The sequence below is a fragment of the Actinia tenebrosa genome, unplaced genomic scaffold, assembly GCF_029948245.1.
Source record: "Actinia tenebrosa isolate PJP-AT-01 unplaced genomic scaffold, QUT_ActTen_1.0 PGA_scaffold1__47_contigs__length_23844297, whole genome shotgun sequence".
NCBI lineage: Eukaryota > Metazoa > Cnidaria > Anthozoa > Actiniaria > Actiniidae > Actinia > Actinia tenebrosa.
In genome coordinates, this window is record NW_028292578.1 from 20,946,766 (window position 1) to 20,973,904 (window position 27,139).

The following is a 27,139-nucleotide window of genomic DNA, read 5'->3' on the forward strand; positions in this document are numbered from 1 at the left end:
GAACTCGCGATACGCAGAGGATTTTGAGAAGTGAAAGGAAGTCAAAGCTGTGGCTGCCTAAATGTTTTCATAAGAAACCTTCACCTTCTTGATGCTCAAGTAGAAGAGTTTGGCTTCAATTTCCTTGAAGCTCGAAGTCCCAAACGCTATAGGCGTTTTTTAAATTTATTTATTACAATATGATGGTGTTGCGTTTATCAGTTCATGGAATGCCAACTTGTTCTAACTTTTCTCAATCATGAATCAAACTAAACGCACTAAGGGTCGTGGATCCGGTGGATTCAACAGGTATGGCACAGATTTTATTCTAAATGAAAGACTAATGGTGTTTAGAGCATAAAGGTTTCGAAAATGTGTTCGTAGAGGCCTTGTGAAGCTGTTGTAATGGCCGCCTTGGATCTTTGCGAAACCGGTGTTATACCGGCGGATGTGTCTACTATCGACTCTCACACACTAGTGTGATTTACAGATTTGCTCTCCATCCTATTAGTATTCAACTTAAACGATTAAGTAGAAGACTCTTCGAAAAGAAACACCTTGTTTTTAGCTTATATCGCATGACTCTACCTAATCCACAAGTGAAACTGTGAAGCTTGTTTCACATCACGACCACTTCTAGCTACCAACGTCGTCTGCCTCGCACAAATTCTCGCAACAAACTGAATTATCTTGACCCTAGTGTAATTATTTCGGATCCATCTGTCATTTTTAATTGTGATAATGGTTAAGAGAAGATTTCCCTGTTTGGTTTAGTTGTTGTTTTAACCCGAAGAGCTCGAAAAACCCCTTCATTCTTTGAGAGAAGTTGGTTCACATGGTCACTGAAGTAAAATTGGCACACTTTCTTGCACATGCTTCCTGGTTGCTTCCTGAACGCTCCATAACGCCTAATCGCGTTTTTTAAAACCGGTAAAAATACTCACTTCGTATGTTTATAAACTTCCTTTTTTTTTCTAGGGGTCGAAACAGGGGACAAAATTTTACACAGTCGCAGGTACGAAGAGTTGTCAGAGATGTTTTCAATGAACTAAGCTTAAATTTACCTTATATTTTTCTCATGGCTAAAAATCTTTTTCTTCCTTTAGATCTCATTGTTATATTGAAAATCAAAGCTTCGTTGTACTTAACTTTTAACCAAAGATATTGTCGTAAAAATAACCTCATCGGCTTATAAAAGTCCTAAAAAAATCCATGCGTCGTCATTTTGACAGCAAATGGATTCTCAAGTTTGAAGAGATATCTTATTTTATTGGGCTTTTCTTTATAGTTTTATGACAAAATGGCTTAATTTCGATCTACAGAATGACGATCTTAAACAGTCCATGGTTGATATTTATCAAAATCCATATCTAGTCCACTCCATCGTATCATTATTGGTAAGTTGTGTATAGTATGTAAGAGAATATGGTTAGTAAATTCTGGAAATCTATATTTATGTGTGTAAAAATTCTCAAAAATTACTTTGACGTGTCCCTTAATTTCATTTCAAAACTTAATGATGATGCAACCTCCAACTTTTATTTCTTTGTTTTCTACTTGGTGATGGTTTCTGCATCAACATATACAGGCCATTGCATTGTGAATGACAATGTAGTATTAAAGGTTTTGTTCTCTTTGTCTGAAATGCGTCTTTGGTTGTGTGTCATTGAATCTTTCCATTAGAAACAGTGGTGTTGTCCTAAATTCTAGTTTGTTTGCACATACAATATGTAATGACGTTGTGTACCTTTTGATAACATTGACTAGACACTGCTTGATGTTATGCTACATTACACTTCTTACGTAACTGTATGTCAATGGCCTACTACGGTAGACAGATCTCTTTTCTGAAAAATAATTAATGGATTAGGGATGATATATACACCAAGATTTGAATAATTTTGAACATAAGTCATGATACATGTCTCATGTCTGCCGATAAAGCTCAAAATGGTTGTCTTTTTTTGTAAAACATATTTTTGAAACTTCTATTTCATAGAACTTTTGGTAATTTTTAGTAACAGGCTAGTTGAGTTGACTCGTAGGTCTCACATTTTCCGATGACATAAAGTTACTTGCTTCTAGCTTCTTATGATTCTGAACAATTATGTTTTGCAAGTTTTTAGTGTAGCATATGGTTTTAACAAAGGGGATCTAGAATTAGAAGTGTGGTTGTTGTTGTAACATTTTTTGATAATAATAATAATAATAATAATAACTCACCTCTAACCACAAGAAATTGTCCCTCCCCCCCCCCCCCCCCCCCCACAAAAAAATGAAAAATATAAATACACTATTCAAGGGAAGAGGGTTCACAGTTACTATAGGAATCCCACTTCATACACTATACCCCTGGCATGTCAATGCAATACTGGACTGATAGCTATCATATATTGATATTAACTATAGTTTACTGAATTCTCACAGGGCTGTTCAGTAGAGGTAACTGTCCCTAATGGAACGGTTTATGAGGGTGTTCTCAAGACTGTGTCCCATACGGTAAGCTAGGATAAATACAGAAAAAGCACCACCTTTTTACAGTACCCTATTTACTGTAATGTTGTACAGAAACTGTGCTATAATCCCTCAAAACTCCCTCTCACTAACTGTTACGAAGTTATAGACCTTTTACGTACGCTGTAATCTTGAGCAACACCAAGGCCACCCAGTTGGCTCAGTTGGTTGAGCATCTGACTTTCTTGAGGGAGGTGGTGGTTTGAGTTCCTGGCTGGACCAACACTCAGGTTCTTAGAATAACTGAGGAGAAGGTGCTGTCTTTGTAATGACAACTACAAATGGTTAGACCTTCACGTGGCTTGGATGACCATGTAAAATGGTGGTCCTGTCTCTCCACACTACCTCACCCTGCAACGGAGGGACATAAAAGAACCATGGAGGAAGTAAAGAAACCCTGCAGTGACCACCCTCAGTGTCTAGCATTTACTAATGATTTCTTAATGGGTTGATTGTGGGATGGGTATGGAGATTTTACGGGGTGGAAATTGGTGTGATGTACCTCGAAGGGGACCCTGCAGCAGAAACCTCAAGTAATGATATTAATAAACACTAAAATTCTCCTTTATAATATTAATTCAAATTAAAATATTAACTTACGGTGTTGATTCTAGTTGGATGTGACCCTTGAAATGGCACATATAGTTCAAAAGAGAATTGGCCAACAAAAAATAGAGGTAAGAGAGCAATATTTTACATGCAGAAGGTTGCAAAACAGCCATGTTTTTGGGGTTGAAACAATGCAATATTTTTGATCTAAAAGAGATTTAATAGATAATATTATAATCTTATAATCTTACTTTGTCATACAACATGGCTGCTTTGAAGCCTACTCTAGGCTCTGTATTGTCGTTGAAATTCTCAGCCTTCATAAAGGATTTATGTGTTTTTTCATTGTTTTCTAGGAGTATACACCAGTACCTTCAAAAGATTGCACAATAGAAACCCTTGTGATTGGTTTAAAACATATTGTGTGTATTGCTGCAAAGGATGTTGACCTGGAGGAGATCAAGAAAGGTAAACTGGTCATGACTATATCACTGTAACTGTGATTCTCAGTTTGTTATGATGACATGATATTGGTGTACACTGATCCTGGCTATGCTCCTGGCCATGCTTGAGTGCCCACCCAAACAATGGGTAGTTTGCCCAATGGAATACAGAATGTCTGACCAACAAACTTGAATTCATAAAATTATTTAGTATAAAGGCAGACATTTACAATTTTCAGCAATCAGTGTCTGTTCCATGCTGTATATCAAAAACACATTTCAGCTTGTCAGACCTAGCAACATTAACTAGGGAGGTAGAACAGTGAATTTGGGATCGGTGTATTGCTATAGTGCTTTCTCGTCACTGTATATTTCAAGCCTGTGGTTGTAGGTTTGATTTTCAGATAAGCTGCATGTTTGAGTTGAGTTTGTTTCACCCATAAGGGTTTTCCTCTGGATAGGTAGACATAATAGAACTTTTCTAAGACAATAAATATTATTAGTGTAAGTAACAAAGTGAATGTTGTGATGTTCGTAGCCACTGTCATTGTTATCTCTTTGGAAATACATTATGGAGAGCATGTCAGCTACAGGAATACTCTTTCCCAGTTTGTTTTTTACTTCACGTCGAATCGCAGGCATCTAAGAAGTAGATGTTGTAGTTGCGATGGAGTTGTGCCTTCATTTATCATTAAAGCTTATCTTGAGCAGTGAATAAGAGTTAATTTTCACCTTTCTAAACAATCTTATTTTTAAACATGAGTACAAAATATAATAACTGATTTTTTTTCTTTCAATTTTCCAGAAAATTTCACAGATACGGCTATCAGCAGTAGGCTGAATGGACAAGCTGGCCATGAACGACAACTACAGGTCAGTTATTCAAATTGAAATGTTGATATTTTCCTTATAATAAAGGGCAACACACCATGATTTTTAACCAATTCTATTTCTTGATCATAAACAGAGGCATATCCAAGTTTTTCACCCCCCTAAAAAAATTGAAACACACACAAAAAAAGCAGCTTCTAGCTTCTTATTCAGGGGTTCTTACCCAACCTTTAGGGGATCAATAAAATCTATATGATCTAATTAGAGGATTCGTCAATTAGAGGGTTTGATTGCTGTATAGGGAGAAATCGACCCCTGAAAGTTCTATTTATTTTGCTCTAATACTGCGACAAAAGAAATTGTTTCCTTTTTCCAGTCACTCTTTCATGCAATTTAATCTTAATGAGAATAAAAAATTGATTTCCAGGAAATGATAAAAAATTCTGTTTTTAGAATAATTTGCATTTAGCTGATCTGAAATAGTGACATAAGAATGACGACACTGCTAAACTGGGGTGTCATGAAGCCTGCACAAATTGACCAGCAAAAGATAAAATCATGCCTGCCATTGCAATAAAAATATAAATCTCATTAATATTATTGCATTAATGTTAGAGTACAAACACTATAAGTGTGCAACATAAATACCACTAAATACTGCTAAATCATATGGTAGAAACTAGATAAACTAGTTAACCGTGCCGGTGTGTGGAATCGAACAGTAGGAGAATTGATTTAACTTAGTACACCGTATGGTTTGTGAAAACATCACAAACCATACGGTGTATTAAGATAAATACTGCTAAATTATGCTAATCCTATTGTTTTCTATAGTTTAATTAGCACTATTTACTACTAAATAGTGCAAATTGTTGCACACTTTTAGTGTTTGTACTCTACCAAAAGCTTATTAACAATGTTTGTTTTTTTCCCCCATTTTTTGGCATGGAAATCCATAATTTTAAAAGGAAAAGTGACACATCAGTTTTACAAATTTTCTTGCTTCTGATTGGCTAATATTTTGTCTCAGATCAGCTGGATAATCCTTTCTTATGAAATTCTTTTGTAGCAACCATCCATTGCACTGAGTTCCTTTCTTCTACTTCAACCTTGAATTGAAGAAGAGAAGAAAGATAGCAGTACAATGGTTGCTATGACAATATCCTTCCTAGCTTAAACCTAAATGATTAGTAAGAAGTAAGTTTTTTTAAAACATTTTTCAATAATAAACTTTGGATAGAAATGGGAAGATCCATCTGGAGAGCATGAAGAGATTGCTGGTGTGCTTGAAGATTCATCCATGGTATGTTTTGACACAATTTTAGGGATATTATTTTGTAAAGCTGTTGTTAAAAGTGTGTGAGCAGATGTGAATGCTCATTGTTGGCTATGCTGTGAGTTTTCCTTCCAGGTTTGCTGGTTTGTCCCCAATCATTAAATTCTGGTATAAATCCACTAGAAGAGTTTGAACAAAAAATTGTCACTGATAATTATATTCATTTATTAGTAATTATTCATTATTAATTATTAAATGTAGATAATTTTAGAGTGCAAATAATGGTAGTATATAACATAGGTTTAAACACAATTTCTTTCAATTATTTTTAAACTTATATTTCCATTAGCAAAGCTTATGTTTCCATTTATTCATTGAATATTATACTCATCAAAATATAAAAAATCTCTGATAAAAAAACTAGCCATAGTACAGGACATTTCATATATTAATAGTATTTTAAAATCATAAAGAAATTTGGTTCGAAGTAATGAAATAATTTCAGTATTATACATTCCTTTTCATTTGTTTTTAATGCCCATCATGTAACTGAAATATAGTATAAATAATTTTTGATACTTTCAAGATATCTCCTTGATATTACCCCTCTTCACAAAAAACCTTTAAAAATTTCCCTTGGAAAAAAAATAAGAGTTCAAAAGACCAGTTGAACCTGTCAAAAAACTCTTTACCACAAGTAATCAATACACTGTCTTTACCAGTCATTTTGAAGTAGGAGTTGTCAATCCCCATATTCTAGTTTGTTTACAAATGTTGAATAGTTTGCCACCAGCACCTCTTTGTTTCAATAATACAAAACCAGCCAGTGGTTTTTAAGTACCCTTTTTACCTCTAAATAACTCTTATTCTTACTTAGGAGCTCATAAATCAGTACTAAAACAATATCGAAAAAACAATATCGAAAAAACTGTAGGAAAACCGGCATTTCAAAGATTTTAAATCTTGAAATAATTACAAGGAGAAAATGGCTAGGCATTCATCGTTGATAGTTACTTCTAATTGAATGTATCTAGCATCTGTGATTTTTGATCTAATAATGGCATAGAGGTTATGGGACAGCAAATAGCTCAGCTGGTTCCTTCTGGCGCAGAAGTACAAGTTAAGGCAGAGGTTGGTTTAAGTTCTGATTCCTTACAATATAGAAAATCCAGGATGTCATCGACAAAATAACCTTGAGACAGTGACAAAAACAGCTAAAATTATATCCAAAGTACTTAGCAGTTATGACCGAATGATGAGTCCATTGGAGTAAAGCAAGTTGTCCATAGTTTGATTGACTTCAACCTCACATGTATTTGTTTTTGTTTCCTCTTATTGAACCATAAAGCTTTGATTTTAGTGTTCTTAAGATGAGGCAGCTACAAAAAAAAAACAAAAAAAAAAACGAAACAATATCAATCTTGGAGAGATTTAAGTAAAAGTTTTTTTTATGTAAACTATATATATATGTCCCACTTAACCCTCATGATACCTTGCTTATAAGGTTAATGAATTTCTTCACATATATTTCAGTTTGTAATAATTTAAAACTCAAACTTAACTTCTGACTTGATTTTATTGGTTCCTGGCCATGGTATATAGCAGTACAATGCATGGCAGGGATGCAATGCTCATAGAAATTTAACTTATTTTATGAAATTCACTGACAAAATTCTACCTTTTAGAAAAATGGTCTTGATCCTGATGAAATGTTTGCTACTAATAAAGAGAAATATGGTGTCACATCATCGTATGATCATAAAATGTTATCTTACACGTAAGTCTTTGGATGATAATAACAATTTAAATGGACCGAATCCACTTGGGGGTAATATTTTGCCCATTTCAGACCCTGTGTCACTTATCTTGAGAATAAGATTCTTTGTTTGAGTTTTATCCACAATCATGTATGTGGAAAATATTATGCCCAAACTAATTTTAATATCAAATTATATAATATCAGGTGTAATTATTGTTCCTGACAACACTTAATGAAACTGTGACATCAATAAATGATATGTAACTGCAGTGTAGAGCTTGACTGGACTTAGTGTCCTTTCTCCCCACTGAAAAGCTACTTGTACTAAATAAAAATACATATATATCTTACTGTATTTAGAATACAGCTAAAAAATGTGTTACTGTTAATGCATCATTTGAATTTTTTATATAGTACCCCTGTAGAAGGTTCAAAGGAACTTGAAGACAGAGCTGAAATTTTAGCAAGAGAAATTGAGAAGGTAAGGATACAGTGTCCAGTGTTAATTGAATATATATCAAGGGTGGTATAGCTGTGAACTCTCATCTCTAAACCTTCAAAGCTTCAAATAAGATCAATGTCTTGAAACAACCAGGCCTGGGCTGATCAAAGTCAGGGCATGGCTTACTCACAAATCAAACCCTGGAACAACTTCTGGGCTCACACATCAAACCCTGCAACAACCTCTGGGCTGATCAAAGTCAGGGCATGGCTAGCTCACACTTCAAACCCAGAAACAACCTCTGGGCTGATCTAAGTCAGGGCACGGCTAACTCACTGACTGAACTTTGCACTGCAAAATAAACTTTTAAACTCCTAATTTGGTAAAACCAGCCAACTTTGCATTGAAATTTGTCGATTTAACATTCAAAATCCTGTGCATAGAAGTATGTGAATACTTTAAAGGTGTTCATACTTTTGCTTGTTGCACTGTAAACCTCCTAACTGGGAAGGTGACATATTCCTCCATGTTGAATCAGCAATGGATGGTTAAAATGTTTTCTTTTATATTTTTCTTGAAGGAAAACTCACATTCAGACCGTAGTGAAGTAGACAGTGGTAAGACAGAAGAGGAGCTCTTTTCAGCAGTAGTCAGAGCTTCAGGGAAGTCTAAAGTACAAGGAGCTAGCAGTAGAGATGAAAATAAACGGGATGCAGTTCCTGCGAAGGATCTCCCTGCAGTCAGCCCACCCAAACCACAGAGGGTCCCAAGTATGAAATTGTATTTTTGTAATGTACTTTTAAGCAAAGAAATCATGATGTTCAAGGGAAGAAATAGACGTTTTGCACTGTCACATGCCCATGCCCATAATACAGCCTGTGGTTAGATAACAGAACAATGAGAATCCCTTTGCTTTCATGAAATTAATTCATTCTTAAGTGAAATGATTGTATCGTTCCTGCCATCTAACATGGATGCTGTCACATGGTGGTGCAAAACCCTATACTTCATCTGTTACATCATTTATGTCCCAGGCAATTTCCATACATTCCAATAAACACCTTTTTACACCAGCAATTTTGTCGTGCAACTAAAGCAGCAATTTCAATGTTAATTTTATGATGATAGGTTGCAGTGAAGTTGGTGCAATTTTAAACTTGGTAACTTTTTAGAGAAAAAATCTGAAAGTTGCACTAAATTATGAGCAGGTTTGATTTTGCAACGACTTGGCTGCAATCTGTCACCTTAATTTGGCATAAAATTGCCGACATTTGCGTAATTAAAATTGCCCCTCAAGTTATGCAACAAAATTGCTAGTCGAAATGTTCTTACAAAACATGCCAGGAAGACTGTTGAAAATGAAACTTTGATCTTTGTCATTTCTAGAAGAAAGAGACAGCAGATTATCTGACAACACCCCTAAACCTACAGCAGTTGTTGAACAGGTATGTGCACTAGTCCTAGTATTATTATACAATTATAAAACCAGTTTAATACTGCCCAATGAAATATATATTTCAAAAAAATGGATGCAATATAGATACTAGCCCATGACAAGAGTGACATTGTCAGAATGTAGCTATGTATTTGCCATCCCAAGGTGTAGGAAAACCTGGGTTGAGTTGGTATTGCGGTGAATTGTGGGACTGAAGCTGGCAATAGAAGCCAGCAACCGGCAGATTCTGCCGTCCTCTCTTGCTAATTCGGCCGCCTACTCAGCCAATTGCCAATTCTCTCACTAACTCAGCTGCCTACTCAGCCACTTCCCAATTTAATTGTAAATCTTGATTAGAGTTCTTTAAACTAGCAAAATGTGTGAATAAAATAAATTTTAACCCAATCTTTGTTGCTGTACTATAAAAACTGCAACGCAATCGAAACTACAACGATTGTTGTCTGCCATCTTGAATTTTTGTGAGAAGAGTGAGATTGGTGACAACTATGCCTCAATTACATTCTCCAGTGATTTCCAGGTTTACCGGCCTATTTCAATTTCATAACCGCCTACCAAAAATTTTATTGACAACCCTGTTTCTATATTGAATCCAAAGGTCAAATTGCCAGCAAGAGATACTAACACTATATCAGCTGAACGTGAACCAAAAACAGAAAGTTCCTCTGTCAAACCTGTACCAAAGGTATGGAAATCATTAGTTATAATTAGTGTATTATTAGTAGTGTTGGAAACAGGAGCAATTGTATCTCAGCAGTAGACAGAACTTAGTGGTAGCAGTAGTAGTAGTAGTAGCAGCAGCAGCAGTATTATTTGCAGCAGAAACAGTAGTAGCAGTAGCAGCAGTAGTAGCAGTATTATTTGCATCAGAAACAGTAGTAGTAGCAGCAGTAGTAGCAGCAGTAGTAGTAGTAGTAGTAGTAGTAGTAGTAGTAGTAGCAGCAGCAGCAGCAGTATTATTTGCATCAGAAACAGTAGTAGCAGTAGCAGAAGTAGTAGCAGTATTATTTGCATCAGAAACAGTAGCAGTAGCAGCAGTAGTAGCAGCAGTAGTAGCAGTAGTAGTAGCAGCAGTAGTAGTAGTAGTAGTAGCAGCAGCAGCAGCAGTATTATTTGCATCAGAAACAGTAGTAGCAGTAGCAGAAGTAGTAGCAGTATTATTTGCATCAGAAACAGTAGTAGTAGTAGCAGCAGTAGTAGCAGCAGCAGCATTATTATTTGAAGCAGAAACAGTAGTAGTAGTAGCAGCAGTATTATTTGCAGCAGAAACAGTAGTAGTAGCAGTAGTAGCAGCAGAAGTAGCAGTAGTAGTGGGTTTGCCAGCAGTTAGTAGCAGTTATTATAGTTATACAACTTCTTTTCATGAGCGAAGTAATTTTACTTAATAATAGCTCTATTAGTTGTAATAGCTGTAATAATGGTAGTAGAAATTTTTTTTTTTTCTTGATATTCCAAGACACAGGTATCAGCAGCAGAGAGTAGCAACACTAATGTAGATGCCAAACAGCCCAAGGGAAAAACACCTGGTAAGTATTCTTGGCTTTCACCTACATCATCGAAAATTTTCCCAAGATTTATATACAACAAAACTTCCATAGTCTGAAAGAGCAACAAAAACTATATATCTCAGCCACATTTCTAGCTAAAAGAAGTTTTAGATACGGAGAAACAAGCGATTGATTATACTCATTATAATTTAGTTGAGATGTATGGGACCACCATCTTTGTGTCCTATTGAGGAGCACAAAGCTGGAAGCCAAATCGCAAAGGTTGAAAATCATGTTTCTATTACACCCACTTCAATATTTTCATAACAATAATCATCAAAAAAAAGTAAACAATTATGTACCAAGTTAAAAACTTATTATTTCAATCGAATTCCCCTATTTCTAATGCTCTGAAAACGCTTGACAGAATTGCGTAGATTTGACTCGTAATAAATCAAAAACTAAACATCGATAATACAAAATTATTTTGGTAAAGCTTTTCTTATAACAGTGTAAAAAAAAAAAAGGCAAATAGTTTTGTGGATTGAATACTTTGTATTTATTTTATTCTTTTTTTTTTTTTTTTTTTTTTTTGATGCCATAAAAGCCAAGAAAGATAAAAAGTTCTGGAGTAAAAAGGCATCCTTTCCTGTCTTTATTTTATTTTATTTTATTGTCAAGCGTTTTTATCATGAGCATTATACTACCGACTTGAAATGAAATGGTGGTGTAATTATAAAATGTCTTAACAATCTCCACGTTCTCACTGGCGATCTGGATTAGGAATTATTATTAGTATTAGTATTAGTATTAGTATTAGTATTAGTATTAGTATTAGTATTAGTATTAGTATTAGTATTAGTATTAGTATTAGTATTAGTATTATTTTTGTTATCATTATTCATTACTTAACATGTCTGTTTGTTTTTTTTACAGAGCTTGAAGAACTAAGAGATTTTTCAAAGAAATTTAAGGTAATATTGAACATTTTGTTTATTTTCTTGGTTCATTAATAGTTTGATGCTAATAAGGGGTAGTGAACTCATTACACTTAGCATCACAAGTGAGTGGATATTTTTTGGTCTATCCCTCATTTCATTGGTTTTACTGGGTTGCCCATGCTCTAACTTAGATTAGCCGGAAGGTTGTTTCAGGGTTTGATGTGTGAGTTATCCATGCCATGACTTAGATCAGCCCAGAGGTTGTTCCAGGGTTCAATCTGTGAGTTAGCCATGCCCTGACTTAGATCAGCCCAGAGGTTGTTCCAGGGTTCGATCTGTGAGTTATCCATGCCATGACTTAGATCAGCCCAGAGGTTGTTCCAGGGTTCGATGTGTGAGTTAGCCATGCCCTGACTAAGATCAGCCCAGAGGTTGTTCCAGGGTTTGATTTGTGAGTTAGCTGTGCCATGACTTAGATCAGCCCAGAGGTTGTTCCAGGGTTCGATCTGTGAGTTATCCAGTGGCATGGTTTGATTTGTGAGTTAGCTGTGCCCTGACTTAAATGAACCCAGATGTTGTTTCAGGTAATCAATAAAAATTGAGGTTTTGTGCTTTATTTGTTTCTAGTTGGCTGAATCTGAAGAAGCTAATACAGAACAGCAGCTCAAGAAGGAAACTCCAGCTACTACCAGTGCCCAGCAATCTACCCCTAAAGAGCAAGCTCCTTCTTCTACAGGTGAAGGAGAACCACCACAACAGAGGGATTCCCCTAAAGGTAATAAACATGTAGCTTTCTTCCAAGATTTTACCTTTACCTCAGCGTAGTAGTTTGAGGAAAGGTTGTTGAGTGCCTGTGACTTCCTCTCCTCACCAGAATCAAGTTCTAGGAAAGATGTGGACCTGAATAAAAGACTGATATGAATTGAGCTTTCATCATAGAAATTTAATAAGAATTATGATTTGCTTTTATTGACATCTCTTATTTCATTAATTCAGTACAAGAGCAACAGAGAAGCACAGATACTCCACCAAAGACTACAGAGAAAGTAAAGTAAGCATAAAACCTTTTAAATGTTTGCTTAGATAGTTCTTGGAAAAAGTAAAGTAGGACTTACAAGGCTCACAGAAGATCTACAGTGTTTCTATTCTCCAGACTCTGAATTTTCAGCATTTTTAGCTTTGTCTCATGTGGAGTGCTATACTTGTTGTTGCTGCTGTTGTTGTTTGTTGTTGCTGTTGTTGTTGTTGCTGTTGTTGTTGTTGCTGTTGTTGTTGCTGCTGTTGTTGCTGCCGTTGTTGTTGCTGCTGTTGTTGTTGCTGCTGTTGTTGTTGCTGCTGTTGTTGTTGCTGCTGTTGTTGTTGCTGCTGTTGTTGTTGCTGCTGCTGTTGTTGTTATTGCTGCTGTTGTTGTTGTTGCTGTTGTTGCTGCTGTTGTTGTTGTTGTTGTTGTTGCTGTTGTTGTTGTTGGTGCTGCTGCTGTTGTTGCTGCTGCTGTTGTTGTTGCTGTTGCTGCTGTTGTTGTTGTATTTTGTTGCTGTTATTGTTGCTGTTCTCAGAATGTTTAACTTTCCGCTAACCACGATTCATGTCTTTTATATCTTTCAGGAAGTTCGAGTTGAATGCAAATGCACAAGAATTCAAGCCTCGGCAACAATTACCGGTACTGTGTGTTATTAATTACTGTTGATGGTGCTGCCATATTCTGTGGTGCACCTTTAGTTCAAGATGTAATAAGTTGGTTGTGTCAACTTAGGTGGTGGTCAGGGGTGCTTACCATTTGAACCAATCCATTCAGTTAGAAATTCAATTGCAAATGGTGAAAAAAAAGAGCAGAAAGCTTAGACATCTGACAAATGGTACGCATGTCTACCAGAAAAATCGAAAAGAGGGAAAAAGTGGATGCCTTAATCGGAAGACCGATCTTTCCGATCTGAATGATACATACCATTTGTTTTTCCAACTGGAATTTCCGGGGTATTTTCGGGTAAATGGAAAGCGTCTTGGTTCTTTTGTCCTTTCAACTACAGTGTAATACAGATATTTTTGGGTGGTCCCAGCGTATCACACATTATGACTTCCTTTTTTTTTATTCTCCAGAGGACACCTCCAGCCTCTCAGCAGCAGCATGTTCCTGTACCATCACCAACACAACATCTTTATCATCCTGGTGGTCCAGGCCCACATATGCGCCAACAACCTCAAATGAAGCCCCATTTACCCTTTAACCATAGTAAGAGCCAATATTTTTCCTATATGTTTAAAATGGACGAGTGGTATCCAAGTATTTTGTTGGGGGTGGGGGGGTAGTATGGCGTTATATTCCCGACAAAATTCAACCTCAGGTTTTCAACATTCTAATAAAGAATTCAGTGTTTCACTTACAATGCAATATTGTTAGTTGCTTTTCCGACATTGAAGATTTCGATTTCAACTTAAGGCTGAAGACTTAGCACCAGATATGGACTTCATCACGCTAGAAAATCCAAAAAAAATATCTCTCTCTCTCCTTGAACCGCAATAAAAATGCAACATCTCAAAGGAACGATAATTTCTCTATTATAACATGTATTCTGAATGCCACCACGCCAAATATGTCCAGAAAAATCCTGGCTTGAAGTCGAATATTTGATTTCTACAGCATATGATCGATGGTTCAAACAGCCGTTGTAAAGCGTGAGCGGGTCACGTTACGTACTGCATTCCCATTATTTAGGTAGAGAAGACCGGATTTTGAAAAAACCCACTAAACGGCCTCAAATAGCGCTCAAACTTCGCCAGAAGACTGAACAAAGTAAAAGCAACGACTGCAGCAAGTTTTGAGGCAAATTGTTGAGTGAAACATTTTATTTTCGTAACGTTATCATAACTCCCATACATTCCCTCATAAACCATACACAGGAACCTTGTTTGGGCTGCCTGTGCATAGGTCAAACGCACTCGTGCGTGAAGTTCAATGCTAGAACTTGAACGTTGGATCGTAATCCAACAATGACGGAAAGATTATGTGTTTGTATCTAAAGACTTTAAAACCTTAGTCCTTGAACGAGAAACTCTAATGGTTCATTTTAATATACTGTTTAGAAAATAACATTCTCAAAGATGAATGTTGAGACTTAATGTATGTCAAAAGAACAATGTTGAATTTTGTCCAGACACGGAAAGCTATTAACGAATGTTCAATCGTGGAACTCGAATGTTGGACGAGATTACAGCTAAGTTGAAATCGAAATCTTCAATGTCGGAAAAGCAACTAACAATATTGCATTTTAAGTGAAACACTGAATTCTTTATTAGAATGTTGAAAACCTGAGGTTGAATTTTGTGGGGAATATAACGCCATAGGGTAGAAAGAATGAAATTTGAAGAACACATTGCTGCTGCTGATGATGACGATGACGATGACGACACATGAGGATGATGACACAAGATGATGTTGACACATGTTTTCCCATTTCAGACAATATGTCATTCCCTAGAGTATTATTTATTTGTTTAATGGTTGTGAATGAGAAGACACATGAATATGGATAAAACTCAAAAAAAGAACCTTATTCTTAAGGGAATGATACAATCTGAAATGGGAAAGCATTAAGCTCAGAGGTCATAAAAGATCTTCACAGACCAGTGTATCAATTTATCCCCATCACTTATATGCTTGACGGTTTCTTTGTCAATTAATACAAAGGTTATTGTTAACCCTGTACACAATAAATCTTTTCAGCTGCTCAGAGATACTTCCCTGGCCGTGACCCTAACGATCCACATGGAGGGATGTCTGCAGCTGCTGCCACAGGAAACCCAATCATTACACAAGGATATCCTCATTATATTACAGTTCCGCAAAGTCATCAGTTCCATGGGGGAATGCTACATATGTCTAATCCACAGGTAGATATGTCAAGTGGTATTTTTTGACCACTCCAAAGAGGGAGAAATATCCAACAGGTTCTACATAACCGTTTAACTTTATCCGTGATGCCCTGAAACAGCCTCTGGGCTTATCAAAATCAGGGCATGGCTAAGTAACACTTCAAATCCTAAAACAACCTGTGGGCTTATCTAAGTCAGGGCATTGCTAACTAACACTTCAAACCCTGAAACGACCTCTGCTCTGATCTAAGTCCGGGTATGGCTAACTCACACTTCAAACCCTGAAACAACCTCTGCGCTGATCTAAGTCAGGGCATGGCTAGCTCACACTTCAAACCTTGAAACAACTCCTGGGCTGATATAAGTCAGGGCATGGCTAACTAACAGATCAAATTGGAATTTAACAAAGCAATTCCCAAATAGCGTTTTCTACAGATGACGTCACAATCGTGCATCATGGAATTGAAAGTTGAACAAGCAGCACACATGATAATATGCTGCAATGATGTGTAGTTGTCTTTTTTCTAATCCGTGTAACCCTGGAAAAGCTATGGTTTTTAGACTGATATTTATCTCCTTTTCCATGTAACCATATCATGTGTTTACAAAGTTTGTTTGTCCACATGTCGATCCCACAAGGCTTTGCGATATCTATTTTTAGTAACTGTGAAAGAACTCTATTAAGTAAGCAATTAATGTATGAACTTATGCAAATGAATTTTTTTGCATAGGGTCTATGACACCCCTGTTTCTCTTGGGACAGAGTAGGAAGGGACTAACAAACAAAGTCACTTGCATTATAGCTTTTTTTTTTAAAAATAACTTTATTACCGATAGCAGAGTAAGTCATACATTAATGCCGTCCACCTCCACATAACTATTTACACGATTTTTGTTTTCTTCTTTTCTTTTTAATTTACATAATTAATTTTATTATTTTTTATTTCATATATATTTTTCTCTATATAATTTTTATTATTATTATTAATATCCTTTTATTTATTTATTTATTTATTCATTTATTTATTTATATTATTACTATTATTATTATTATTCTTATTATTATTATAGCATAATTGAGGTCTACCTCTACCAGACTCCCTTGTGCACTTTCTTATAATTAGTTAATTAGCGCCAATTGTCTTACTATTCTCATAAGGAAATATGAATTTGAATAAGAAAGAAAATTCATGCAGCATTTTGGTAGTGGTAGTAAAATGACACCATCATGCAAATGGCCTATCCTATTACTACAATACAAGACACACTCTCAATGTGTGATCTCTATTTTAGGGCCCATTCATGCTCCATGCTGGACCACAGGGAGCCCAACCACATTACTTGGTTCCTCATTCTGTAAGTTGATAACTTAGGCCTAGGGCAAACGTCGAACTTTCCATGCACCAAACCTAATTACATCAAAGAATGCTGCCTCATTATCACCTGATGTCCATTGTTTTTAATGAGTTCGGTGCATGGAAAGTTTGACGTTTGTCCTAGGCCTTACTGTTAGAAGACAGGTCAAAAATTAAATGGAGTTCTCTATTTTTTTTAAAAAGAGGTATCCTATATCTATCCCATTCCAATCCCAAGCTCTCATCCTTTTAAAAAATGTTTCTATCACAGTCTCTTCTATCATGTATTAAAAATCATATCTTCCCTTCAAATCTCATTCCTTAGATACTTGTACACTTACATCCTATCCCTCTTATTCTCTCCCATCCTCTCTACAGTCCATTCCCATCCTATTTTTTCCTATAATAATTCATTACTCCTATATTCTCCCAGGGTGGCAATACACCAGTCCAAGTGAGTGTGGCTCAAACTTATCAAGACAATACTCCTGTACCTGTTTATGGTAAGTCAACTTTTCCTTAGAATTCAGTTATCCCAGGTAACATTCCAGATAGGCAACAAAGTGTAATCCCTGTGGACATTTGGACCAACAGGGGTTGGCTCTTGAATTTTTATAAACTGAGTTTTGGTTCTACATTTTAAAATGGACCAAATCCACTTTGTCATAATGTTTTGCCTACTTCAGACCAAATCTCACTCTCTTCAGAATAAGATTCTTTGTTTGAGTAGTATCCTTATTCATGTGTCTTCTCATGTGCAACCGTTAAACAAAGAAATAATACTTCAGGGAATGACAAGTGGTCTGAAATAGGAAAACAGTGGATTAGGTCTAATAATTCCCAAGTACTGCAGAAAGTTATTAACGTTAGGCCACAAAAAGAAGAGAGGTTATAACATAATGCACTCCCTGGACATTACAGGTGGTGGTGCCATTCCAATGACCCCATCTTCGCCCTACCAGGGGTCACCACAGCCAAGCCCAACCACCCAGGGCCAATTTCTACAATGTTTTCCACCACAAGTTATGCAGCAACAGCAAGGAAACCAGCCTCCAATACCCCATACAATAATGCCCTCGCCAAACCATATGGTAATGGTGCAGCAGCAAGGGGGACCGCAGACTGTAACAATGGCTGGCATTCCGGTATCAGGATCCCCAGGCAGTCCCATGATACAACAGTACATACCAGGTAAGAAACACGTTCCAATCAATGATATTTAGCTATTTAAAAAATATATCATTCTGAAATATTAATTTAATATTTACCTTGGATGCAAAAATTGATGATACTGGAAATTTTTTGTTTGTATGTCAATGAGTTTTGTACCGCTACCACTTGTCAGATTGTGCCGTCATGGTGCCGTCATATCGTGTTTGCAAGACAGACAGACAGGATTCTACTGTGCAGGCAGATGTAGGAGCGGGAAGCAGGCAGGAAGAACAAACCACTGTCAGTGTCCAGAATTAATCACCTAACAGTTAGACAAGTTAGGCTCATATTTCTTCTTTGCCAAGATTTTCACTTGAAGTTTTGTTGATTTCTTTGTGATACTCACAATCACCAAGCAACCATCACCAAGCAACATCACCTAGCAACCATCACCTAGCAACCATCACCTAGCAACCATCACCTAGCAACCATCACCTAGCAACAATCAGTATTTTTGTATGATTTACTACATGCAACCATGTATAACATGAAAATAGTTGGCTTAGCTGCATTTTTTTCTCCTATTTGCATGTCTGTCTAAAGTATTTCTGGTTAAACCTGATATGAAAACAGGATTTTGCCATCCACAGTTGTCATCAGCAATGTATCAAAAAAATATCAAAGTCTGCAGAGTCCTATTCTTCCTTCTCTCTATTAACTAGAAGTAAAAATATTTCATGCAAACAAAGTATAGTTATTGACACCTGTTTTCATAGTTTAGTTAGCCATACACAATCTAGATGTCTTGTCTTTTGGCATCTGTCAAAAGAGGGCAAAACTCCATGTCTTGTATGGAGCTGTTAAGTTGTGACACATTTCTGGGTCCAGCTGCCCACAAAATCTGTTAAATAAAAATATAGTGAAAAATGTCGTAAAGGAATTACAGGCTGTAATCTCCACCTAAGACAATTAGAATTTTGGATAAAAAATCCAGTCATGAAATCTTAGAACTACTTTTTGTTTTGGACCTGGAAGTCGCTTTTTCCATGATTGACAAGCCAGTTGTCTGGGTTACTATCTTGAAAATAACGAACCTATAAAACTAATTATTTTTGACATCCTTTGAAATCGACATCCACCGATACCTACTTTGTCCTGATGACAACTGGAACAGATATGTGTAAATAGACGTTTTAGACTCAAGTTACATTTTTCGTCTCTGGTTAAGTTAATATAAATTTCTTCCATGTTAATTGACTTTAAGGTAACCCTATTGTCAAAAGTAATTGATCTTTGTCTGGTGCTTCTTATTTTGCAATTAATAAAATATCTCAGGATTAAGAAAAGCTGCATTTTATTTTGTTGTCTAGCTTGTCTTGAATAACACTGCTAGTAACTGCACTTTTTAACTGATGCACTTCAAACCATGAACCAGTATTTCATGTTGTAAAAAATAGAGTTGTTTGCATAGAAGTGGAAAGTGGTATGTGCAGTACCGTAACTGTAAGTCATGTCATAGGCTTCCGAATCTTACTAAAACAACTCTATTGCAGCCTCAATGTATGATAGTAGACTAGAAAGAAAGGAAACAGAAGGTAGGAAGAAAGAAAGAAAAGAAAAAGAAAAAGAAAATAGAAGTGAATTCATGATGCATGCTTGGCCTGTGATCCCAGTATTGGTATCAAGAAATCACATGAATTTCATCCCCTCCAAGAAGTAGTTTTTATGGGCACGGGAGAGGACAAAGATACATCATTTATGAAATCTAATTTTGGATATTTTAGCAACAGATCATTTCTCTCTTCACTATTTGAATTAGAAGTTTCCCTTTGTTAGTTACTAAGCAATAGTAGTTAATCCCAGTTGAGTCCAATAAATATTCTCTTTTTGGGGTCAGGACCAGTTCATGGATACCCTGCATCTAGGAAACAACCGCAGCTCCAGTGTAAGTTGAATAAATAAACTACCCATCCATCCACCCATCCATCCATCCATCCATCCATCCATCCATCTATCCATCCACCCACCCATCCATCCATCCACCCACCCATCCATCCATCCATCCATCCACCCATCCACCCATCCAGCACCCACCCATCCATCCATCCATCCAGCACCCACCCACCCATCCACCCATCCATCCATTCATCACAACCATTCATCACAACCATTCATCCTTCCAGCATCAAGACATTAATGAATGACTCTAATGAGTACAGTAGTTAGTTAGCACCATCATCCTAGTGCATTGTACATGTAGTTTCTGTTCAGTATCGTGATGTATGTGAATGTGTCCCCCCACCCTATTTAGGGAGAGAGTTCCTACTAGTTAATAAAGTAGCTTCTTTTTACAGCCGGTCATTATAGATAGCAAATGCAGAATTGTCATTGAATAAAGTAAGTTTTGGTGGATCTCAATCAGGCATTTATATTTACATTTCATAGGCAATTGACCCATCTCAAAATTATCTTGGATGCTAGGGCTAACATGAAAATCTACATCTATATTTTATTTAGTCCGTAAAATCATTAGATATCACAACTTTTTAAAAATCAGGCTTTTCTCAATGGAATTTGTGGCATTTCTTTTGCATTTCCATCTTAGCCTGGCATTCTGTAGATAGTTTGGAGAAGAATCAATGGCTATAGTTATTAGCTTGAAAGCTTTTTCTGGCTAGAATGTCATGAAAAAACTTTCAGTGTCTACCAAAAATATTTTTTGTTGCAATAATTGTACAATCCTGCATGTGCTGTTGGGAAAGACTGTAAGTCAGCAGAAGTTGCATACAATCATGTCGTTAATAATAAATAAATGATAAATAAATAAATGGGAAAATTGGTGGTTCTACAGAGAGACTTTTCTTACACTGGATTACAATTAGAATTTACAAGTTGATTTTTGTGTCGGGAGGAAAACTGTAAAAAAAATCTCAAAGCACAGGAGAGAGCAAACAACTCTACTCACATACGATACCAAGCCTGGGAATCGAACCCTGGTTGCCTGGATGAGGTTTCATATGGTCACTCTCAATAGCTCTCAGCACTATAATATATATAGTGCTGAGAGCTATTGAGAGTGACCATATGAAACCTCATCCAGGCAACCAGGGTTCGATTCCCAGGCTCGGGAATAATATGCCACCTTTGCTTCGGATTATTTTCTAATACTGCACCAACCAGTTTGTCTTTACTATAATTTAGAATTACTCACCCTCTTGTGCTAGTTATGGGTTAAATTTAGTGTAAACATTAAAATCCTCAGATTTCTGGACCAATCTGTTTTTCTGCCATCCTCACAGAATCCAGGGGTAAAATTCTGTCTCTCATTTCTTTCTGGTAGGGAGAAACGACCCACAGAATTTTACCCCTGGGTTCTGCGAGGATGGCAGAAAAACAATAAAGTGATGTAGGATATAAACATACTAATATCGATTTTCAGAAATTGATGATAGACGCAGTATGTTGAGTGTAATGATATTAATAACATATTTAATAACAAATTAATAATATAATATAACACTAAATCTAACCCAGGCTGTATCCCTAAACCTAACGATTACTTGAAAGAGGACATTTTAACTGAGCACAATATTATAGTAAATACGTGGAGATAAGTCTTCATATGGTTCAATGGTTCATATATCAAGATGGTAACGGCCATTATTCCCCCAACCAGACTAAATCAACATTTCTAAATTCAAAACTGGATAAATTAATAAAAAGTAAAACCCAAAACATTTACTGGACATACACCACTTCTCAGTTATTCCATTTTTCATTTATTCATTTCTATTTGTGATTATCAAACCTTCAATTTCTGTTCTAATATTAGTATTACTTCTGTGTTGCAGGGACCCACCAGCCTCACTCATATCCACCGTCAGCAACATAAACACCACAAATCAACAGTTAAGAGGTCTGCCCATCTGTTGATTTTTCCTCATCTTCCATTGTTTCCTCCCTCCCCTCCCCAACCTAATTTGCTGCTACCAGAAGTGTGCATACTTCTGTTGCTGCCTCGTCCAAAGGAGCTTACTACCAACTGCAAGATGAATTTGGCCTTCACTTTTAATGTTATGAGGAGAAAATAATGATAAAGCTAATAAAATGTGCTTGTTCTTTTAGACCAGTCTCTTAATGCACAGTTTAAAAAATTTGAGAGATGCACAGTAACCTGTGAAGTCATATATGTGATGTTGCAAAGAAGACACTTAAGAATGCAGAGCAATCCTTCCCCTCTTTTTTCTTTGCAACACTGCAGTATGCAGAGCAATGCTTTCCTCTCTTCTTTTCAACGCCCCAGACCACTGAGCTAGGCAGCCTACATGGAACTGAAGAGATCAGTTGTAGCTTGTCCCATTTCCTGCATCCACTAAATTTTCAAGCTTCATTTCCCCCCACACTTTTTCTTACTATATTATAGCTTTATTTATGCTATATTCTTTTTTCATACTATACCTAATTTTTGAGCTTTAAGAATTACATTTTGAAAAATATTACCAGTTTTTTAAAAATAATTAATATTTATTTTTACATTTTAAAATAAAAATTATTTAAACTCTAATCTTTAACCTCCAAAACCTTACAAATTTTCATATACCGGTACATGTTTTTACAAACTCTTATGATACTTCTATTGCTGATTTTCGTTTTTTTCTTAGAATTATTATACCATTTTAAATAAGAATCATTGTTAGTTTTCATGTATATCCCCAATATCCCTTTATCTATTTACAGAACTAGAATAGTTTCTGTACCATATGGTAGACGTAGTTGTGGATGTGAAAGTATTGCATTAACATTTTTTTTTAATTATTTAAGAATTTTTAAGAATTAATCTTCGAGGTGCTTAATTTTTTGTTTCTTAAAGTAGCCCTTATATTTAAATAAGAAATTTTTTTTAGTTTCATTCATGTTGCTGGTAGAATGCTTCCCAACTGTTCAAATGTGTTTGACCTCTGATATGATTGAGAATGTTAGATACGACAAGTAGAGGACCAGAAGATAAATACCATACGATCTGGTGATTCTGAATCCCATCAGAGGAATAACGATAGCTGAGGAGGCCAGGCTTAACATGAGAAAACCTGATGAGATGATATACTGGTGGTAGCGATGAGGGAGCTAGAACGAGAAACGATATGTAGCACAGTGTTAGATGTTGAGTGGTGTGACGGAGAAGATTTGCATGTTTTGGTTATTGCTTGCAATCACTCTTACTATATGGTCAACTCCTAAGTGGTGAAAGTATTTGCACACATCACCACACTACACAAATTGAGGCATTATGATACTTTGGATTGCAAATTTCTCTTAGCTTACAGATGATGTCCGCACCATGTCAATCACTTACCACAACACTGTGACCCTGTCGAGCTGAGACTATAGTACAAGCGAGTCCAATACCCAAGAGGAGATCTTGATAAAATATTAAGGATTATTGATGATATAAATTTGGTGGAATTCTCGTTAGAGGAAGAGGACATCTCACCAACCAGGGTGGAGAGAAATGAGATAAACATGTCAGTTTAAATTATACAGAATGAGATCCCTTCACATGTGCACCCCTCACGGATCATTTTTGATCAATAAGTTTATCATCCCAATACACCAGTTTCACATTCAAAACATACCACTGTTTTGGAAGATCACATGATTATTTGCATAGCTAGTACAGGGGCAGATCCAGGGGAGGGGTGTGCACCCCTCCCTGGTTACACTTTGTGCTCCTACTTCGAAGATAACCAATTTTGTTTTTTGCCTTTGATTCTAAGGGGTGCACCCCTCCCTGAACAAAATCCTGGATCTGCCCCTGTATTTTGCACATGCTTTGCATAACACTTGCAAATGATTTGCTCTTAAACAAGTCTAAGCCTATGTAGATGAGTCTTTCGTCATAAAATTAACACCGTAGTATTTATCAAATAATGAAAGCAACTATTGAATGTTGGGGGTTAAGGATACTAAGCATTGGTCCCCCAAAGCATGCAGACGCTGCCATATTTGGATATCCTTGTCTAGCCATTGCTGTATTGGAAACCAGATCTAAAATGAAGAAAGAATTATTAGGATTAGAATTTTTAGAATTCATTATAGGTCTCCATATATTTAGCCCGGAGGGGGTACTCCGCCAGAATTTAGGTAGTGGTGTTCCGCTGGGATTCTGAAAGGGCTACTCTGTTTATGACAAAAAAACCAAATTTGTAGACCCTGTTCATGACAAAAGATATAATTAATTGCAATGAGTTCCCGTTTCAATTATCATGTCATCTCGCATTTTGTTTTTTTACGACCATAATAACCAGTAGAAACCCTGAATATGACAGGAAACTCGGGAAGAACTTTGAACTTGAGTGAAATTGCATACCCTGTTTATGACAAGAAGCTCGAAAAACCATACCCTGTTCAGCAGATCATCCCCGTATAGGCCATGTATGGGAGTACCCCCCCCCCCCCCCCCCCGGATATTTAGATTGTTGTTTTGAATATTTTATGCCTACTAGGCAGTATTTGCTGATGGGAGAATTTTCTGGGCATCGAAATTAGCCTGTGTCATCCAGACAATACCCTGGTAATCAAATTACACAGGCTAACCAAAATGGGCTTGGTCTATATCAACAACATGAGAAAACTATTTGTCACTCCTTGCAGTTCTCACCTCCAATGCTGTTACCCCAAGCCAGAAATGTTAATCCAAGAATAGCATCACTCAAATGGAAAACTACACCAAAGGTCTGCCGTGAAATATTAGAAGAATAATGAATTAATCCATTTTTTTGTTCGTATGTTTATTTATTAAGTCTGTCAATCAGTCGGTCATTAAATTGACATACCTGGAGTAAATTAACTATTTCATTGGCACTGACATAAATCCAGATAACAGCTACGATAAAAGCCAAGTATGCAAACACCTAAATAGCAAAATGTAGGCAGGAATTAATGATCAAATAAACAACCATGCCCCACTCCCCTGCAATGGTCCCTTCCTTATCAAAATATAGGAAGCCCAAAACCTTGCCATAAAGCCCTGTGATTGCTAATCACCACCACGAAGTACATACAGCAATGGCACAGCTCAATGGAGTTGAAATGAAAGCATGTGATGGTGCCTCTGGCAGCTACTATGCAGTCCATGTATGACCCCGGAGCACAGCTCTAACCAGTTTGAATTGGAAACAAAGCAGACACCTGACACCCTGTTGACTTGGTTAGTATCAGATTGTTGTGCAGGAGGTCGTGGATTCAACTATTAGCCAGACCAACACTCTTAAAATATACAAGTGGTTAGAGAAGTGGCTGGCATGGTCACAAAAATGGCAGTCGTATCTCCCCACACTTTATCATTACTAAGCAATATTGGAGGTAGGTAAAAGAACCATTGATTATGTGACGATCATACCCTCAACATCTATTATTAACTCACCCAATGAAACCTTGGTGGTTGGTTATTTGACGTCAGTATAGCAACAGCAAGTGCAAGCAAGACTGCTATGGATAATGTTAATGCCCATACTGGAAAATGACTGGCCAATGTCTTTGTACCAACTGCACAAGGAAAAATAAATGTAAATCTTAATGAGTGCATTTTTATAAAATTATGTTGCTTTAGTCAATAAGTAGGAAAGGACATTTAAATTGACCAGGATGTAATAAAGCTGGGGTGGGGCAATGGAGACGGCAGAGGGTCAGGGGTCACCTTTTGCCAATATCCACTAAATTTCATCACAGCCTTCCATTAACTTTTAGTCTTATTCCCCTCCACTATTGAGGGTACTTGGCAGTCATTACAGGTCAAAATGATGTTACATTCCAATATTTTGAAATTACCTAACCTGGGTACCAGAATCCTGCGAGGGGTCATGATCCCCAACCCCTCATGGTACCCAGGGTAGAAAATACCTGGCTGCAATCTGTTTAACCAATCAAAACAACTGGTAAAAATCTCTCCAATCAGATTGCTTGAAAAATAATCTACAACTTGTAACAGACTAATATACTCCATTTTATGTTATATACTGAAACGTTACCTTTTATTGCCATGACAACAAATACCGGTCCTGTTATGCAATGGATGACATTAAGCCATTTGTTCCATTTGTGGTCTGGTTCAGCGTAATCTATAGTAGGCACTGTTATGTTCAATAGAAATACCACTGGTGCCTGAAATTACAAATGAACGAAAAGCGATAATGATTCATCATCACGATCATCACCAACCATTACTAAGTACTGTTTAATAAACTCGCAGGAGTGTACACCTCGTGTTTTTAGACCTGATAAAACACGATCTGCGAGTTTATTGAACGGCTTAAGAAACTGATGATGTATGTTCTCATATTGCACTGAATTCTTTACGAAATGAACCAATTAAGTTTGATAGAGAAAATCCAAGTTAAAGTTTAATGCAAATTAAGACGAATCTATATTAGATATAAAATCACCTTCACGTAATGGTCATGACTTCTATTGTGTTTCCTTCATGAATTATTAATGAGTTTTTTAACTAAAGTGTAATATTCTGACAAACTAAATAGAAAACAAAAGAACTAGAGAGAAGTAGTGCTAAATAATGTGTAATTCACAGGTTTATGCATGTAAACAATTCTATCTACTTGCCTTAAACACCATGAATATTTTACCAAAAAAGCCACTCTGCTCCCAGTCAGAGCAAGTAAAGGGTAGTATGCCATGTAATAGCTTCCTTCCTGGGGGCAAGTTGTGGTGAAGAGTGTGTATTGGTCTTATTAATGGCGTTTTCTCATCTGGAAACAAATAAGAATCAAATGCCTATTATTAAAACAATCAGAAGAGAATACAATAGAGTAGAAAGGATATACTTTTGGTAACCAATGGATATTATATAATATAACTGTACTTATCTTTTGTAATTCAGATGGATAGATAGGTGGGTATAGTATATTAAAACAATCAGAAGAGAATACAATAGAGTAGAAAGGATATACTTTTGGTAACCAATGGATATTATATAATATAACTGTACTTATCTTTTGTAATTCAGATGGATAGATAGGTGGGTATAGATAAATAGATTACTGATTGGATTGGTGGAGATGAATGAATGGGCGTA

General features: G+C 36.4%; 2 protein-coding genes across 4 annotated transcripts in view; one reads left to right on the forward strand and one right to left on the reverse strand.

The window, feature by feature from the left end:
* LOC116288778 (uncharacterized) lies at window positions 1–22,175 on the forward strand. Of its 3 annotated transcripts, XM_089033336.1 has the most exons (26): window positions 2–288; window positions 958–994; window positions 1,302–1,376; window positions 2,407–2,478; window positions 3,108–3,170; window positions 3,399–3,510; window positions 4,291–4,358; window positions 5,557–5,619; window positions 7,278–7,369; window positions 7,766–7,832; window positions 8,374–8,563; window positions 9,180–9,238; window positions 9,845–9,931; window positions 10,703–10,772; window positions 11,670–11,707; window positions 12,302–12,449; window positions 12,671–12,725; window positions 13,280–13,334; window positions 13,772–13,904; window positions 15,396–15,562; window positions 16,838–16,900; window positions 17,333–17,402; window positions 17,821–18,090; window positions 19,949–19,996; window positions 20,406–20,448; window positions 21,903–22,175. In XM_089033336.1, the coding sequence occupies exons 1-25, from the start codon at window positions 239–241 to the stop codon at window positions 20,420–20,422; spliced, it is 2,169 nt and encodes a 722-aa protein (XP_088889462.1). In that variant the 5' UTR covers window positions 2–238; the 3' UTR covers window positions 20,423–20,448; window positions 21,903–22,175. The 3 variants fall into 3 exon arrangements, with proteins under 3 accessions (XP_088889463.1, XP_088889462.1, XP_088889461.1); XM_089033335.1 differs by lacking the exon at window positions 20,406–20,448; XM_089033337.1 differs by lacking the exons at window positions 19,949–19,996; window positions 20,406–20,448 and having other exon boundaries at window positions 1–288.
* Window positions 21,514–27,139, reverse strand: part of LOC116288779 (mitochondrial sodium/calcium exchanger protein-like) — a 19,294-nt gene continuing 13,668 nt past the window's right edge. Inside the window, exons 9-16 of the mRNA XM_031695611.2 lie at window positions 26,668–26,813; window positions 26,079–26,211; window positions 25,475–25,596; window positions 24,885–24,962; window positions 24,710–24,785; window positions 24,016–24,096; window positions 23,405–23,469; window positions 21,514–23,175 (exon numbers count right to left, since the gene is read on the reverse strand). Of these exons, the coding sequence (XP_031551471.2) occupies window positions 22,993–23,175; window positions 23,405–23,469; window positions 24,016–24,096; window positions 24,710–24,785; window positions 24,885–24,962; window positions 25,475–25,596; window positions 26,079–26,211; window positions 26,668–26,813 (884 nt within the window). The 3' untranslated portion in view covers window positions 21,514–22,992. The remainder of the gene's footprint in view (window positions 23,176–23,404; window positions 23,470–24,015; window positions 24,097–24,709; window positions 24,786–24,884; window positions 24,963–25,474; window positions 25,597–26,078; window positions 26,212–26,667; window positions 26,814–27,139) is intronic.